At 39.8% G+C, this 19,993-nt stretch overlaps 1 protein-coding gene across 3 annotated transcripts in view; it reads right to left on the minus strand.

Moving 5' to 3' along the window:
- The window catches only part of tjap1 (tight junction associated protein 1 (peripheral)), a 40,089-nt gene that overhangs the window by 9,576 nt on the left and 10,520 nt on the right, over positions 1–19,993 (minus strand). Inside the window, exons 2-8 of one of the 3 annotated variants that reach the window (XM_061966982.1) lie at positions 18,075–19,189; positions 17,922–17,950; positions 13,769–13,930; positions 8,855–8,921; positions 8,159–8,188; positions 5,943–6,050; positions 2,222–2,305 (exon numbers count right to left, since the gene is read on the minus strand). In XM_061966982.1, the coding sequence (XP_061822966.1) occupies positions 2,222–2,305; positions 5,943–6,050; positions 8,159–8,188; positions 8,855–8,921; positions 13,769–13,930; positions 17,922–17,950; positions 18,075–19,154 (1,560 nt within the window). In that variant the 5' untranslated portion in view covers positions 19,155–19,189. Of the gene's footprint in view, positions 1–2,221; positions 2,306–5,942; positions 6,051–8,158; positions 8,189–8,854; positions 8,922–13,768; positions 13,931–17,921; positions 17,951–18,074 lie in introns of all 3 variants that reach the window. The other 2 variants (XM_061966964.1, XM_061966972.1) reach the window with 2 other exon arrangements.

Raw genomic sequence — 19,993 nt, forward strand, 5'->3', positions numbered from 1 at the left:
CTATAATAGTTCAACCAAAAATGTTTACAGCACAAACGGATGGGACAAGTTGGTGACTTAATGACACATGAATTACATGCTAACAAAATACAATTTTAATAACTTAACTACAATAGTTGGATCAAATATGTTTGCAGCACATACGTAGCAAAAACGATTAGGAAAGGTTTGGGGGAGTTTAGTTATGAATAATAACACATGTTAATAACATAAAACGTTAACAAAAACTATAATAGTTGAACCAAATATTTTTGCAGCGCAAACGATTGGGACAAATTGAGGGAAATTTTGACATGAGGGGTGGGGGGGGGGGTCTAGTTTTGAATAATAACACGTTAATTACATGTTAATAACCATAAAAGGTTAAAAACTATAATAGACAAAAAAAATTGCAGCACAAGCGAATGGGACAAGTGTGGGGAGGGTTTGTCATGGTTGAAGGACTGGTTATGTATATTGAAACGTTAACTTAAAAACTCAAATAAAAACTGTAATAGTTGGACAAAAATGATTGGGAAAACGTTTGGGGAGATTTTGACACAGTTGGGGTCTTGTTATGATTAATAACACGTTCATTACATGTTAACATAAAACCGTAAAACGATAACATAAAAACTATAATAGTTAAACTAAAAATGTTTTCAACACAAACGGATGGGACAAGTTTCTGGAGATTTTGACATAGTTGGTGACTTTATAACACATTGCTTACATGTATAATATAAAAAGTTAATAGTTAGACCAAAGATTTTTGCAGCACAAACAATTGGGACTGGTTTGAAGGGGGTTTGACATTGTTGGGGGTCTAGTTATGAATCGATTTGTTTATTACAAGTTTTATTACAAGTTAACATAAAACATACTTGCCAACCCTCCCGGATTTTCCGGGAAACTCCCGAAATTCAGCGCCTCTCCCGAAAACCTCCCGGGACAAATTTTGTCCCGAAAATCTCCCGAAATTCAGGCGGAGCTGGAGGCCACGCCCCCTCCAGCTCCATGAGGACCTGAGTGACGTGTTGACAGCCTGTTGTACATGCACATGTGACCCACCCATAATGTGTCACATTTTTGTGTTGATTTATTTAGTTTATTTTGTGGTTTGAATTCGTTTTTGGAGCTGTCATTACACATTTATCAGTATTCACATTGGTAAGTAGGGGGCAGTAGGGCGTTTCTTCCCAATTGAATGCTATCACCTGCAGACCGGAAGTGTCTTGTCATTCTGATGAGAGCGACCAGTCTGTGAACAATTGAAACGTCCTGTGTGCTTTTTCCTCCTGTATAACAGGTTAGTTTTGGTGAATCAACTCACTGAATAATATCCATGTGATCTTTATAAGTTTAAGTACACATTCTGATGGTGGAGCCTAACTCTAAAGTGTTTGTGAGTTGTAGGTAGTTTGTATTTGTAGTATCCAGTGTACAGCTGCAGTAATCAATACAAAATGGCGAAGTGAGTACGCAATGTTTATATAGGAACTTCTGATCCTAATTCAGACTCCCAAATTAGAGCTCCCGTTTTCTTATTGATTTTATAATGTATATTTGTATAATGTGTGTGTTCTGAAATAGTGACAGAGAATAGAACAAGGATGGACAATTCAACCCTTAACTCAACAATGAGTAGAGGAGTGTTATGTGTGTATATGTGTAAATAAATGAACACTGAAATTCAAGTATTTCTTTTATTTATATATATATATATATATATATATATATATATATATATATATATATATATATATATCTCTTAACCACGCCCCACGCCCCACCCCCGACCACGCCCCCCACCCCCCACCTCCCGAAATCGGAGGTCTCAAGGTTGGCAAGTATGACATAAAACCTTAAAATGTTAATAACTTAAAAACTATGATACACAAAAAAATGTGCAGCGCAAACGAATGGGACAAGTTAATAATTGAAAAACTATAATAGACCAAATATTTTGCAGTTTGTGGAGATTTTGTCATAGATGGGGGCCTGGTCCAGTTATGATTCATAACACGTTAATTACATGTTAACAACATAAAACGTTAATAACTTAAAAAGTATAATAATTACACCAAAGATTATTGCAGAACAATCTGTTGGGACAAGTTTGAGGAGATTTTGACATAGCTAGGGGTCTAGTTATGAAGGTGAGGGGGCCAACTTCACACAGGTATTGGCCACACAGACACACACATGAAAACACTTACACACACACACACAGGATACTTACGTCAGCAAACTTGTGATTCCTAAAATGGGACTTGTTGCACTTGAGCAGCTGCACGGCGAGGTTGCAGTCCTGTCGGTAGCGTTCCTGATTGGACAAGACAACGCTTAGCCAGAGGCTGCAGGAGGCCAGTAGCGGCTAATGCTAAGCTAACAGCGGCGCTACATGTCACGCCGCACGCCAGCATTTTGGCGTAGCGGCTGTGTCTCAAATGGAATACTTCTGTCAGTAGCTAAGATGGCGGCCATTGAGGGTGGGAAGTGTACATCACTGCACACTAGGGTTGCGCGATATAAATGATATAAATGTTGCAGGCGATAGAGCTTTTAATACTGTCATGTCGTGATATTTCACGTTGATGACACATTTCATCACTGCCCGGTGAATTACCGGGTCCTCAACGCAGTTTGAGTATTTCATCTGTTTTAATGGATAAGCTCTTATTGTTTTAAATATTGCTTTGTACTGCAGCACTGTAAGATTTATTTTAGAGATGTCCGATAATAACGGGCTGCTTTGAAATGTAATATCGGAAATTATCGGTATCGGTTCGTAAATTATCGGTATCGGTTTCAAAAAGTAAAATGTATGACTTTTTGAAACGCCGCTGTACGGAGTGGTGCACGGACGTAGGGAGAAGTACAGAGCGCCAATGAACCTTAAAGGCACTGCCTTTGCGTGCCGGCCCAATCACATAATACCTACGGCTTTTGACACACACAAGTGAATGCAAATCATACTTGGTCAACAGCCATACAGGTCACACTGAGGGTGGCCGTATAAACGACTTTAACACTGTTACAAATATGCGCCACACTGTGAACTCACACCAAACAAGAATGACAAACACATTCCGGGAGAACATCCGCACCGTAACACAACATAAACACAACAGAACAAATACCCAGAACCCCTTGCAGCACTAACTCTTCCGGGACGCTACAAAATACACCCCCCGCTAGCCCCTACTCCCCCCCACACACACACACCTCAACCCCGCCCACCCCAACCTCCTCATTCTCTCTCAGGGAGAGCATGTCCAAAATTCCAAGCTGCTGTTTTGAGGCATGTTAAAGAAAATAATGCACTTTGTGACTTCAATAATAAATATGGCAGTGCCATGTTTGGCATTTTTTTCCATAACTTGAGTTGATTTATTTTGGAAAACCTTGTTACATTGTTTAATGCATCCAGCGGGGCATCACAACAAAATTTGGCATAACAATGTGTTAATTCTACGACTGTATATATCGGTATCGGTTGACATCGGAATCGGTAATTAAAAGTTGGACAATATCGGAATAACGGATATCGGCAAAAAAGCCATTATCGGACATCTCTAATTTATTTCAATAAAAAGTGCGCGACAAATGAAATGTAGTGTTATTATTTGTTCGAAATTGTGACATGGAAACGCAATGCATCATGGGTCTTACTGCATCGGAATCGCATCTTTGCATTGGGTTGCATGCAGTGTCCTAAAGTTGTAGAATTTTCTTTAAAAATTCCAAATATGTCGCGAATGTGCGTCATCAATAAGTGCCACAAAATTTCAGTGAAAACGGGGGAAAGATTTGGTGAGATTTGCCTCATCTCCAGCGCGATTGAAAGCTAAGGAAGTCGGTTAGTGAAAGTTTGGAATACATCAGCCGTACAAAACAACAAACATGACTTTTAACGCCATCACCTGGTACACGTTGGTGTGTTCACGGCAATTCCACTCCGCTAAGTCTGAACCAGAGCACAATTTTTTCTGTTTCAGGTAGAGATGTCCGATGATGGCTTTTTTGCCGATATCCGATATTCCGATATTGTCCAATTCTTAATTACCGATTCCGATATCAACCGATACCGATATATACAGTCGTGGAATTAACACATTATTATGCCTAGATTTGTTGTGATGCCCGGCTACCCCGTAAAAACACCTGTCTCGTATTCTTCAGAGTACAAAACGATCGCTCTGTTCTAAGAGATTTATATTTTTAATGTACACTATTGAAGGGGAACATTATCACAATTTCAGAAGGGTTAAAACCATTAAAAATCAGTTCCCAGTGGCTTATTATATTTTTCGAAGTTTTTTTCAAAATTTTACCCATCACGCAATATCCCTAAAGAAAGCTTCAAAGTGCCTGATTTTAACCATCGTTATAAACACCCCTCCATTTTCCTGTGACGTCACATAGTGAAGCCAACACAAAAAAACATGGCCGAAAGAACAGCAAGCTATAGCGACATTAGCTCGGATTCAGACTCGGATTTCAGCGGCTTAAGCGATTCAACATATTACGAATGTATTGAAACGGATGGTTGTAGTGTGGAGGCAGGTAGCGAAAACGAAATTGAAGAAGAAACTGAAGCTATTGAGCCATATCGGTTTGAACCGTATGCAAGCGAAACCGACAAAAACGACACGACAGCCAGCGACACGGGAGAAAGCGAGGACGAATTCGGCGATCGCATTCTAACCAACGATTGGTATGTGTTTGTTTGGCATTAAAGGAAACTAACAACTATGAACTAGGTTTACAGCATATGAAATACATTTGGCAACAACATGCACTTTGAGAGTGCAGACAGCCCAATTTTCATCAATTAATATATTCTGTAGACATACCCTCATCCGCGCTCTTTTCCTGAAAGCTGATCTGTCCAGTTTTGGAGTTGATGTCAGCAGGCCAGGGAAGCTAGGGTCGATAGGGGGTTTAGCTCGCTCGACTGCGGGAACAAACTGCCGCCATTGCTTGCCGTGCTACCGAGGTCCTTTGTCCCTGAATTGCTCACACACTCCGGCAGATTCAATGGGGGTCTGGCGGCAGATTTCTTTGACTTTATCGTTGGAAATGCATCTGCTTTGAGTGTCGCAGGATATCCACACATTCTTGCCATCTCTGTCGTAGCATAGCTTTCGTCGGTAAAGTGTGCGGAACAAACGTCCAATTTCTTGCCACTTTCGCATCTTTGGGCCACTGGTGCAACTCGAATCCGTCCCTGTTCGTGTTGTTACACCCTCCGACAACACACCGACGAGGCATGATGTCTCCAAGGTACGGAAAACAGTCGAAAAAACGGAAAATAACAGAGCTGATTTGACTCGGTGTTTGAGAAAATGGCGGATTGCTTCCCGATGTGACGCCACGTTGTGACGTCATCGCTCCGAGAGCGAATATTAGAAAGGTGTTTAATTCGCCAAAATTCACCCATTTAGAGTTCGGAAATCGGTTTAAAAAATATATGGTCTTTTTTCTGCAACATCAAGGTATATATTGACGCTTACATAGGTCTGGTGATAATGTTCCCCTTTAAATAGCGTAGTTGCGTTTAAATTGGGGTATGTACTTTCCTAATGGGGACATACAGTACGTCAATTTCTCTTGTTTTCATGTTAGCATTTAAGCTAGCGAGCTGGCGCGAGTCGTACTCTGTTCAGCTGTCCTTGAACGCACCGCAAAAACACCTCTGTCTCGTATTCCTCAGAGTACAAAACGATCGCTCTGTTCTAAGAGATGTATATTTTCAATGCACACTATTAAATATCGTAGTTGCGTTTAAATTGGGGTATGTACTTTCCTAATGGGGATATACGTCAATGTCTCTTGTTTTCATGTTAGGTTTCCCCTCCAGCGCTAATGCTAACAAAGTTAGCATCGACTCTCAAAACGGCCCAAAACTCTGTGAGTTTGTATCTCGTTCGCAAGGCAAAAAGGGGGCGTGTCCTCACGTTTAGCTCCTCCAGGCGGTCGATGGTGTTCTTGGCCTCCAGCAACTTGTTGGTGAGCTCCACGATCTCCTGGTCCATCGTCTTCTTGTCCCGCTCCACCTTGCGCAGCTGTGGGAGAAGCAACGGCGTCAGGTTTCAGAGGGACTTTCAAACGGATTACCATAGTTGTAGTTTTTTATCAGGGCTGCACGATTCATCGACGTCAAGTTTTTTTTCCCCGCCATTTGAGTGACAGACACGTTCGCCAAGAAGAATTGTTGAGCCTCGCGTGTCTTCGTCTCTCGCTCCAAACAGGGAGAAAGAGGTCTCTCTCTGTGTATCGCTCTCAGCACCCGAGTGCGTTTATTTAACAGCAGGATTAACTGAACGCAGGGAGCCCTCTTTTTTCCGGTCATTCGCAACCTTTGTCTCGTGAGTGAGAAGTTCCGCAAAGTAAGAAAAATTAGGAGGGAAAAAAATATGATGACAAAGCCAAAATGTCCCGTTGTGGGAATATTTCTGCTTCAAATCACATGGGCAATATGAGCCCATCAACACAGACGTCTAAGCAAGAATGCCTTGATGACAAAAAAAAAAAGTTTGTCCAACTGGGGCAAAAATCACTTTAAGATGTTCAATACTTATTTAAGTTAAAGTTCTGCTTACAGAAGTTAGTCCATTTTATTTTTTGTTTATTTATTTAGGATAATAAACCTTCCAATTACAGTACAATGGTAAACAATTCTACAGCAATGAGAAATAAGAGTTTATATCCTTTGAAATGGTTACTTGCATTATTATTATTATATATTATGATTACATTACAATCACTATGTAGTTTTTATCGGTTAGTTCTTCAATTGATGTAGACTAGGGATGTCCAAACTTTTTCCCCTGAGGGCTGCACACTGAAAAATGATAGCAATGTGATATTTGTCACTTTCAAAACCAATACATAATAAATTAAAACCTTTAGCACTTCCCTCGATTTTGGGCACCCAAAAGGGACTTAGTCATTAGGTTTAAAAAATAAGTCATATATATATATATATATATATATATATATATATATATATATATATATATATTATTATTATTATTTTTACTTTAAACACTTAAATATCTATAGCTCAGCTTCAGATCCGTCCATCTATAAGTTTTAATTGTCTTTTTTATGTTTTTATGCCTTTTTTAAATAGGAAAAACACAAAAATATGCAATTTATTTCCCCCCAAAATTGGTAAAATGGTATATTTGATGTGAAATAATCAGATCCTTAAATGGGAGAATTACTCATAACAATATAGATTTTGGTTCATTATCATTTTTTGACAGTTAAAAAAAAATCAGACTAAATGTCTCGGGGATCCAAAAGGCCCCCACTCATAAAAGTGTTAAAAATAAGTCACATATCCACATATTTTATTTTTAAATGTCTAGATATACTTCAAATCTATCCATCGATTATAAGTTTTTTTATTATTAATTTATTATAATTTATATATTATATTATTTATAATTAATTTCAAGTCTTTTTAATGGAAATTGCACTTGTTTTTAAGTTGTTTTTACTGAAACATTTTATATATTGTTTTGACCCATCACATGTTTTTATGTAAATATACATCAATAATAATTATTTTAATTTACCGCTCTTTTTTTGTTTTTTGTTCTCCTCTCAATGAGATTTCACCTGGTTAAATAAAGGATATTGATGTATTATTTTTTGAGCATTGACAATTTTAAAGTAAAAGCTTTGTGTTATTAGTGTCAATATTGCAACATTTCACCTGCTCTTTCATGCCACTTTTTAATGTTTTTTTGGTAATGCTTTTAGGATGTGTCACAGGCCGTCAAAAAATGAGCTGCTAAGGCGCCGCAAATGGCCCCCGGGTCGCTCTTTGTACACCCCTGATGTAGACAAAACCTCTGAGTCAACTTTTGTTGTAAGTAAATTATTGCATATCATTGTAATGTGCGGTTTTATGCATGTTTGTGCATTTTTATGTATTAAATATAAAAATCGCAAATCGAATCGCAATTTTGGAGAGAAAAATGGCAATGAGGTTTTTTTCTCCAAATCGTGCAGCCCTAGTGTTTGTATCCACACGACTAGACTGAACAAATACAAGGCAAACACATTAGCTTGCTAAGCTAACTAGCCAGACGGCGCTAAAACGAGCTGGTGAGGAGGATGAGTGTGAAATGAGGAGGAGGAAGATAAAGGTAAACCCAACTGCATGGACCCAGGTCTGGCTGACAGCAGCCTGATGAGGGGCGAAGATGACGATGAGGAGTCCGCCACGGAGCAGCGTGAAAGAGGATGAAGATGAGAGTGGAAAAACAAAACGTGATCAAATCCATCGATTGATTGATTGACAGTCGAGGCTACATGTCAAAAGTTGTGCGGGACAACAGCAGTGTATTGATCAGAATGCTTTCGTAACCGTGGCAACCCCGCAAGCCCCTTAGCCCTGCCTGCACACTGTTGCCCCTGGCAACCGTCCGCTTCCTTTTCCGCCATTAGGTCATGAAGGAAGTCATTAACTGCTTGTCTGCGATCAGTCATTGATTGCTTATTGGCCGACTGATCAATCAGCACACACACACACACACACACACACACACACACACACACACACACACACACACACACACACACACACACACACACACACACACTTTCTGCGGCTGTCCACCAATCAGGAGCCGGCGACAAATGCTACAGTGGCAGCTGTTGTTATGGAGACAGTCTGAGGTTGCCATAGTTACGAGTTTCATCCAAGTGAAGGAGAGGGGAAAAAAATGAATTACATCGAGCAAAGAGTTTTAGGGGGGGAGGTGGGTGGGGGGTTGGAACGAGACAAGCTGATTGGCTGGCAAGGACTCTTGTCCACCTGCACGCCCCAGAAGAGTAGGAGTCAGACATTTACCAGAGCGTGAAGCTTCTCCTCCAAGTCCTGATTGGCCCGCTGAGACGCCGTGTAGCTGTTCTGGAGTCTGTGTGAGGGAAGGAGAACCATCTCAGAACAGGAAGTGTTGCTGCGATATCATGTGACGTCATCTGACATCATGGGACGTCATTGTGACATCAATGTGATATCATGACATTGTGACATGAATGTGACATCATTGTGATATCATTGTGACATTATGGGATGTCTTGGGACATCATTGCGATATCATGACATTGTGACATGAATGTGACATCATTGGGATATCATTGTGACATTATGGGATGTCTTGGGACATCATTGCGATATCATGACATTGTGACATGAATGTGACATCATTGGGATATCATTGTGACATCAATGTGACAATATGGGATGCCATGGACATCATTGTGATATCATGACATTAATGTGGCATAATTGTGACATTATGGGATGTCATGGGACATCATTGTGACATCAATGTGATATCATGACATTGTGACATGAATGTGAAATCATTGTGATATGATTGTGACATGAATGTGACATTATGGGATGTTATGGGACATCATTGTGATATCATGACATTGTGACAAGAATGTGACATAATTGTGATATCATTGTGACATCAATATGACATTATGGGATGTCATGGGACATCATTGTGATATCATGACATTGTGACATGAATGCGGCATAATTGTGATATCATTGTGACATTATGGGATGTCATGGGACATCATTGTGACATCATGACATTGTGACATGAATGTGGCATAATTGTGATATCATTGTGACATTATGGGATGTCATGGGACATCATTGTGACATCAATGTGATATCATGACATTGTGACATGAATGTGAAACCAATGTGATATCATTGTGACATCAATGTGACATTATGGGATGTCATGGGACATCATTGTGACATCAATGTGATATGACATTGTGACATCATGTGACATTATGGAATGTCATGTGACATCATTGTGACATCAATGTGATATCATGACATTGTGACATCATTGTGACATTATGGGATGTCATGGGACATCATTGTGACATCAATGTGATATGACATTGTGACATCATGTGACATTATGGAATGTCATGTGACATCATTGTGACATCATTGTGATATCATGACATTGTGACATGAATGGGACATCATTGTGATGTCATTGTGACATCAATGTGACTTTATGGGATGTCATGGGACATCATTGTGACATCAATGTGACATTGTGGGATGTCATGGGACATCATTGTGACATCAATGTGATATCCTGACATTGTGACATCATGTGACATTATGGCATGTCATGGGACGTCATTGTAACATGAATGTGAAATCATGACATTGTGACATGAATGTGACATCATTGTGATATTGTGACATCAATGTGACATTATGGGATGTCATGGGACATCAATGTGATATCATGACATTGTGACATGAATGTGACATGAATGTGACATGAATGTGACATCATTGTGATATCATTGTGACACCGATGTGACGTTGTGGGATGTCATGAGACATCATTGTGCCATCACTCTGATATCATGACATTGTGACATCATTGTGATATTTTGACATCTGTGTGACATTATGGGACATTGTGACATCAATGTGATATTGTGACATCATTGTGATATCACGCAATGTAATTGTGACATCATGTGACGTAATTGCGATCGCATGTGATGTCATTGTGACATAAGTGTGATGTCATTGTGACATCAGTTTGATGTCATTGTGATATGCGATGTCATTGTGATATCATGCATTCATTGTGACATCAATGTGATATTATGACATTGTGATGCCATTGTAAAATCAATGTGACATGCGATGTAATTGTGACATGTGACATCAATGAGATACCATTGCGACGTCAATGTGACATCATGCGACGTCAATGTGACATCATGCAATGTCATTGTGACATCATGCGACGTCATTGTGACATCATGCGACGTCATTGTGACATCATGCAATGAAATTGCGACATCATGCGACAAAATTGTGACATCAATGTAATATGACATTTTGACATTATGTGATGTCATTGTGGAATCAATGTGATATCATGACATTGAGACGTTATTGTGGAATCAATGTGACATCATGCGATGTAATTGTGATATCATGCGAGGTCGTTAGCCGTGTGTAGTACGTGGACAACATGTATTTAATCTGATCATCATTCGTATTAGAATGTTCCTGTGTACATGGACCCTGAAAAAAATTATCTGATCATGAACGTGCATTTTCATGCATCACACCTTAAATCGGAATACTTTACTTTGACATGCGCAGAACCTAACATAAACAGAAAGGTGTGTTATTGTTTGTGCTATGGCGTCACCTTTTGGACTAGTTCTCTCACTGCAGGTGCTGAAGAAGCAGTAGACTTCCACTGTTATCAAACATTGCTTTGTGCATTTCTGCTTGTCCGACATTATCACGGTATTTATTTATCATTTGTTCCTTCTGTTCACTACTTTTGTTTTACCTCTTTTTTTGAAATGGAGCTGTTCTGTGCCATTTATGTTGTGATTATGTCCGGGTTGCGGCACGTCTTCATGCTACAATCTATGTACGTGTCTGATGCTAGTAGTTAGCACCTGGAGTAGCTGTAATGTCGTGAATAAAACAGCTCGTTAAGACGACACAGGATCCCTCCTTTTAGTGTTACATTGCCACATGACATTCAATAACATACTGTTGAGTTTGTTGCTAAAACGAGACTAGCAAAAACAACAGTATAGAATGCTAAGTCTGTACATGTTGAATGGGAGTAGACAGCAGCAAGACAATCACTTCATATGAGACTACTAAATTTAGTCCCACTCCACTACCAAAGTACAAAACCCACCAGTGAAGTTGGCATGTTGTGTAAATCATAAATAAAAACAGAATACAATGATTCGCAAATCCTTTTCAACTTATATTCAATTAAATAGACTGCAAAGACAAGATATTTAAAGTTTGAACTGAGAAACTTATTTGTTTTGCAAATAATCATTAACCTAGAATTTAATGGCAGCAACACATTGCAAAAAAGTTGGCACAGGGGTATTTTTACCACTGTGTTACATGGACTTTCCTTTTAACAACACTCAGTAAATGTTTGGGACTGAGGAGACCCATTTTTTAAGCTTTTCAGGTGGAATTCTTTCCCATTTTTGCTTGATGTACAGCTTAAGTTGTTAAACAGTCCGGGGTCTCCGTTGTGGTATTTTAGGCTTCATAACGTTTGTGATGTATTTCTTATATATCTGTGATATATTTCGTATGTATTTGTGATATATTTTGTATGTATTTGTGATATATTTTGTGTACATTTCTGACATATTTGTGATATATTTCTGACATATTTGTGATATATTTCTTATATATTTGTGATATATTTCTTATATATGTGTGATATATTTGTTATATATTTCTGACATATTTGTGATATATTTCTTAGATATTTGTGATATATTTCTTATATATGTGTGATATATTTGCTATATATTTCTGACATATTTGTGATATATTTCTTATATATCTGTGATATTTTTCGTATATATTTGTGATATATTTTGTATGTATTTGTGATATATTTCGTATACATTTCTGACATATTTGTGATATATTTGTGATATATTTCTTATATATTTTTGATATATTTCTTATATATTTGTGATATTTTTCTTATATATTTGTGATATATTTCTTATATATCTGTGATATTTTTCGTATATATTTGTGATATATTTTGTATATATTTGTGATATATTTCGTTTACATTTGTGATATATTTGTTATATATTTCTGACATATTTGTGATATATTTCTTATATATCTGTGATATTTTTCGTATATATTTGTGATATATTTTGTATGTATTTGTGATATAGTTCTTATATATTTTTGATATATTTCTTATATATTTGCGATATTTTTCTTATATATTTGTGATATATTTCTTATATATCTGTGATATTTTTCTTATATATTTGTGATATATTTCTTATATATCTGTGATATTTTTTGTATATATTTGTGATAATATTTCGTATACATTTCTGACATATTTGTGATATATTTCTGACATATTGGTGATATATTTCTTATATATTTGTGATATATTTCTTATATATGTGTGATATATTTCTTATATATGTGTGATATATTTTTTATATATTTCTGACATATTTGTGATATATTTCTTATATATCTGTGACATATTTCATATATATTTGTGGTATATTTTGTATGTATTTGTGATATATTTCGTATACATTTCTGACATATTTCTGACATATTTGTGATATATTTCTTATATATTTGTGATATATTTCTGACATATTTGTGATATATTTCTTACATATTTGTGATATACTTCTTATATATTTGTGATATATTTCTGAACAAATTTGTGATATATTTCTGACATATTTGTGATATATTTCTTACATATTTGTGATATATTTCTTTTATAAATTTGTGATATATTTCTGAACAAATTTGTGATATATTTCTTATATATTTATGATATATTTCTTATATATTTGTGATATATTTCTTATATATTCCTTATATATTTGTGATATATTTCTTATATATTTGTGATATATTTCTTATATATTCGTGATATATTTCTTATATATTTGTGATAGACTTCTCATATATGTGTGATATATTTCTTATATATTTATGACGTATTTAGGCTTTCTCAGAATGACAACAAATTAATTCCACTTCCTGTGATTCCAATTGAACATCCTGCGGGATGGAGCCACTACAATCCCAATTTTTCAAATGGAATAAAATTCAAAATAGGGAATTTTACACGTCAACACACTGCAGCGCATGGAAGGAAAATGTAGATATGCGACAAGTAGAGTGTCTCACCGGCGAAACTTGTCCCTCATCTTGTCAAGATCATCTCTGGTTCGACTTAGCTCCGCCTCCATGTAATGGCGGCCGCCATCAAACTCCGCTTCCATGGCCTCCATCTTGTGCGTGGAGAGAGAAAGGCGCCGTCGCAGATCCTCATTCTGCTGCTGAAGGATTCTGGGTAACAAAAACAACAGGTGCTCAATCATTGGACAAGTTGAGAGCATAAAGTCGTTATCGAACAAACGAGATTTGCTACAATGACGCAAAAACACGAGCACAGCTGCGTGTGGACGTCAGTGTTTCCCTAACACTTTCCCGGCGCAAAGACATGAAATAAACACATTACAATGGGACTGTCTGTGAAAGAGGGTGTGGTAAGCATCGTAATGACGGAACAAGCGCAGAAATCAGTGTTGCCAACTTAGCTATTTTTAGCCAATTTTGCAGCCAAACACCTCAGAGAAATATAACTTGGTACTTGACACATGCTAACTATTAGCATGCTAACAGGTGACATGCTAATATTTGCACGCCAACTTTTTTAGCTCATTTTACATGCGTACGCTTCAAAGTCATATGAATTGGTACTTGGTGCATTCTAAGTGTTAACATGCCAAAACAAGTGTGTTTACTTTTTAGCCAGTTTTGCAACTCAGATAACTTGGTACATGACACATGCTAACTGTTAGCATCCTAAAAGGTAACATGTTAACATTCGCATGCCAACTTTTTCAGCTAATTTTACATGCGTACGCTTTATATATATATATATATATATATATATATATATATATATATATATATATATATATATATATATATATATATATATATGACTTGGTACTTGACCTATTCTAACCGTTAGCATGCCAACACAAGCGTGCTTACTTTTTAGCCAATTTTGCAACTCATAATTTGGTACTTGACACATGCTAACATTACCTGCTAACTTTTCAGCCAAGTTTGCAGCCAAGCACCTCAGAGTCATATTACTTGGTAATTGACACACACTAACTGTTAGCATGCTAAAATTAATGTGCTAACTTTGCAACCAATTTTGCATCTAAACACCTCAAGAGTCATATAAGGTACTTGAAACATGCTACCTGTTAGCACACTGACATTCAAATGCTAACTTTGTTAGCTAATTTCACATGTGTACGCTTCATAGTCGTATAACTTGGTACTTGACGCATTCTAACTGTTAGCATGCAAACATAAGTGTGCTTATTTTTTAGCCAATTTTGCAACTCATAACTTGGTACTTGACACCAGCTAACTGTTAGCATGCTAAAATTAACGTGCTAACTTTTCAGCCAATTTTGCAGCCAAACGCCTCAGAGTCATATAACTTGGTAACTGACATACACAAACTGTGAGCATGCTAACGTTAATGTGCTAACTTTTCAGCCAATTTTGCAGCCAAACCCCTCATGAGTCATATAAGGTACTTGAAACATGCTACCTGTTAGCACACTGACATTCAAATGCTAACTTTTTTTTTGATAATTCTACATGCGTATGTTTCATAGTCATATGACTTGGTACTTGATGCATTCTAATTGTTAGCATGCAAACATAAGCGTGCTTATTTTTTAGCCAATTTTGCAACTCATAACTTGGTACTTGACACAAGCTAACTGTTAGCATGCTAACATTAACGTGCTAACTTTTCAGCCAATTTTGCAGCCAAACGCCTCAGAGTCATATAACTTGGTAACTGACATACACAAACTGTGAGCATGCTAACGTTAATGTGCTAACTTTTCAGCCAATTTTGCAGCCAAACCCCTCATGAGTCATATAAGGTACTTGAAACATGCTACCTGTTAGCACACTGACATTCAAATGCTAACTTTGTTAGCTAATTTCACATGTGTACGCTTCATAGTCGTATAACTTGGTACTTGACGCATTCTAACTGTTAGCATGCAAACATAAGTGTGCTTATTTTTTAGCCAATTTTGCAACTCATAACTTGGTACTTGACACCAGCTAACTGTTAGCATGCTAACTTTCCAGCCAATTTGGCAGCCAAACACCTCAGAGTCATATAACTTGGTAACTGACATACACTAACTGTGAGCATGCTAACATTAATGTGCTAACTTTTCAGGCAATTTTGCAGTCAAACACCTCAAGAGTCATATAAGGTACTTGAAACATGCTACCTGTTAGCACACCAACATTCAAATGATAACTTTTTTAGCTAATTTCACATGTGTACGCTTCATAGTCGTATGACTCGGTACTTGACGCATTCTAACTGTTAGCATGCCAACACAAGCTTGCTTACTTTTTAACCAACTTTGCAACTCATAACTTGGTACTTGACACATGCTAACTGCTAGCATGCTAGCATTAACGTGCTAACTTCTCAGCCAATTTTGCAGCCAAACACCTCAGTCATATAACTTGGTAACTGACATTCACTCCCTGTGAGCATGCTAACATTAATGTGCTAACTTTTCAGCCAATTTTGCAGCCAAACCCCTCAAGAGTCATATAAGGTACTTGAAACATGCTACCTGTTAGCACACTGACATTCAAATGCTACTTTTTAAGCTAATTTCACATGTGTACGCTTCATAGTCGTATGACTTGGTACTTGACGCATTCTAACTGTTAGCATGCCAACACAAGCTTGCTTACTTTTTAGCCAATTTTCCAACTCATAACTTGGTACTTGACACATGCTAACTGTTAGCATGTGTTGCGTCTGACCGTCTGACCAGTCTTCCCCCTCAGGTAATTAGTCACTGGTCAATCCCAAGTTCTTTCGATGACATGTATGCTGAGTAAGAAGGACCATCAAGACAGAATAGGAATATTATCAAGTTTTACTAAAACTTTAGGAGACCAGTCCACAGTCCGTTAATAACGGCATCTAGAAGTGGTCTGACATTCAAACGGGAAGAGACAACTTATTAAATACGCAAACAGTCCCCCACCCGCCCAGAAAGGAATACAGCCTCTTTGTTCTAATACAGATAAGGTAAAAAGGGAGTTCTCCAACTCCCACATTCCAACCCCTCAAGACACTACACAGACATCTGCGGACACAAGATACAAGCATAAAAGAGTACAAATGGAAAAATACTAGCTGGTTCAAACATGACTATGAATAAAGAAAGAACTCTTCAACATATATGCATTCTCCATACCTGCTAGCATTAACGTGCTAACTTCTCAGCCAATTTTGCAGCCAAACACCTCAAGAGTCCTAAAACTTGGTAGTGGACACACACTAACTGTTAACTTGCTAACATTAGCGTGCTCGCTTTATTAGCTAATTTTACATGCGTACGCTTCATAGTCATATGACTTGGTACTTGACGCATGCTAACTTCTAGCATGCTAACGTGAGCGTTCAAGTTCGGCTCGCGCATTTCAGCGGATGGCACATTTACACGCAATTTATTGATATTATATTTAACATTACAGGCTAGACTACTGCAACGCACTTCTTGTCGGGATCCCCAGCAAGAACATCCAGAAGCTGCAATACATACAGAATAGTGCTGCTAGGATCCCGATGAGAGTGCGGAAATACGACCATATCACACCAACTCTCAAATCCCTTCACTGGCTTCCTGATTGAATTCAAAGTCTCCCTACTAACCCACCAGTGCCTCCATGGAAATGCCCCCCCCCCTCTACCTCAAAGAACGACTCACCCCCAAATCCTCCACACGACACCTCCGCTCCGGACAGGCTAATCTCCTCCAATCTACGAGGACAAAGCTACGAACAATGGGAGACTGGGCTTTCTGCTCCGCCGCTCCCAGTCTGTGGAACGCTCTCCCTGACCACCTGAGGGCACCACAGACTGTGGATGCTTTTAAAAAAGGCTTAAAACCCCTTCTTTTTAAAAAAGCCTTTTTTTTGTTGATATATGCATACTAGTTTTAGCTATTTGGCTGTTCTAGTTTTAATTTATTTATTTAATTATTATTATTTTTTTAATACACTGTAGCACTTTGAGGTTGTTTACCCAATGTAAATAAAATCTATTATTATTATTATTATTATTTCTCCCAAAAATTGCATATTGTACTTTTTTTGTGTGATGTTCTACTCCGGGATGTTTTTATTTTGGCTTTAGATGTGTCGCGGGCCAATAAAAATGTTTTAATGTTATTATGACGTGAAATAGACGTCTCACCTGATGCGGTCGGAATCGGATAGAAGGTCCTGAAAGACAAACAAAGAAGAGAAAGGGTCAGGAGGTGGCGACAAGGTGAGTGAGAGTCAAGGCACGCGTTGCATTGTGGGAAATGTGGTCCTAAACAGGGAGGAGGATAAGGACAAAACCTACCTTGACACGCGACACTACTTCTTGTTTAGTAAGAGGAAGTCCATGTTTGTGCGCTTCGTCTGTTTGTTGACAATCCAACTTTTCTCTTCTATTTACCTTCGATACTTCCTCTACAAGCCCCGCCCCCTTTGTGATAGCTTCCCTGGGCTCTGGGGTCTCCCTGCCCGGCTCGCCGTCCTGCAGGGGCTTGTAGCGCTCGGAGCACTGCAGCGCCGCGACCCAGCCGTCCCAACGCTCGCTGCGGCCCGACGCTTTGCCCCCCGCCGATGATGGCTGCTTCTTTTGGGGGCGGCCGTGGTGGCTGGGGGCGGGGCTTCGCTGCGCTCCGGAGGCCTCCCTGCCGAGCATGGTGAGGTGGGCGGGGCTCATGACCCGGCAGGTGATTTCGTCCAGGAAGCTGGAGAAGCGAACCTTCTCTTCCAGGAAGTGCATCTTCCACTTCAGCTGCTTGGCGCCGGGGGAGGGCGGGCTGGAGGAGCGCCGCACGCTGGAGGAGCGCCGCACGCCGGGGGAGGGAGGACGGGCTGGAGGAGCGCCGCTCCCTCGCCCCGCGCCGCCGTCCAACACTTCCACGGACTTGGACTTCCTGATGACATCGTAGGCGTGCGTCACCCCCAGAGACGTGCGCTTCTTCAGGATGCTCTTCGGGGGATCGGACGCTCTACTTCGGTTCTGAGCGTCCACACGCCGTCTTCTGGCGCCCTGCTGAGTGGGCAGACGCTCTCCGACGCTAACCGGCGCGTCGTCGCCGCTCACAGGGCGGCGGCGAACGCTGAAGCGCCGAGGGGGAGGAATACAAAACTCCAAACTGGACAAGCTGGAGACTTCCAGCTCGCTGTCGGACGGCGAGGGCGACGTGTTGGGGGCGCCTTGTGGCGAGCCGATGCCGCGCCGCGCTTTGCAGGCGGCGAGGAGTGTCGGGAGGGGAGTTGGAGGCGTGTTGGCGGTTTGTTTCTTTACCTGGCTGTCATCTAGCTGCTGCATCGGAAGGGGCGGCGTGGCGGGAAGGGCGTGACGCGCCTCGCGGTGCTGCGGAGGAGCTTTACGATAGGGCTTCCTGGCCGGCGCCGCGCTCGTCATCCTGAGCCTCCGTCCTCGCTTCCTCCCGGTCGGTCCTGTCAGGGAAGACGGGTCAGAGGACGCTAAGCAGAAGCCGCCTCGGCAGCGAGTGACTGGGCCGCCGCGCTCGCTTGCTCGCCCACTCCAACCAGGTCGAAGCTTGTCACAACTTGTCAGCGTCAAATGTGTGTGTGTGTGTGTGTGTGTGTGTGTGTGTGTGTGTGTGTGTGTGTGTGTGTGTGTGTGTGTGTGTGTGTGTGTGTGTGTGTGTGTGTGTGTGTGTGTGCGTGTGTGTGTGCGCCTCAGGCTCCACATTGATCTATGCCGGTTTTAGAACAGGAAGTGCAGCTGCATTGATCTCAATGATGCTAACATTAGCTTCCAAGCACATCAACTTGTAACCTTCAAGTGAAACATTAGCATTCTCCTTCTCTTAGGATAATTAGTAAAAGAAAAAGCAGGCAATTATTTCCCACTGCGTGTGGATCAATATGAAATATTACCCAGCGTGCATTATTGCCACGTTTGAGTTGCATTGACAGTTTTACATCACACACATCTTTTACAGTGAGCATGGCTGGATATTATTGTCAACATCATTGCATACTTGCCAACCATACCGGATTTTCCGGGAGACTCCCGAAATTCAGCGCTTCTCCCGAAAACCTCCCGGGACAAATTTTCTCCCGAAATTCAGGCGGACCTGAGTGACGTGTCGACAGCCTGTTTTCACGTCCGCTTTACCACAATATAAACAGCGTGCCTGCCCAATCACGTTATAACTGTAGAATGATGGAGGGCGAGTTCTTAGTTTCTTATGTGGGTTTATTGTTAGGCAGTTTCATTAACGTCCTCCCAGC

Source organism: Nerophis lumbriciformis, linkage group LG02 (assembly GCF_033978685.3).
Source record: "Nerophis lumbriciformis linkage group LG02, RoL_Nlum_v2.1, whole genome shotgun sequence".
NCBI lineage: Eukaryota > Metazoa > Chordata > Actinopteri > Syngnathiformes > Syngnathidae > Nerophis > Nerophis lumbriciformis.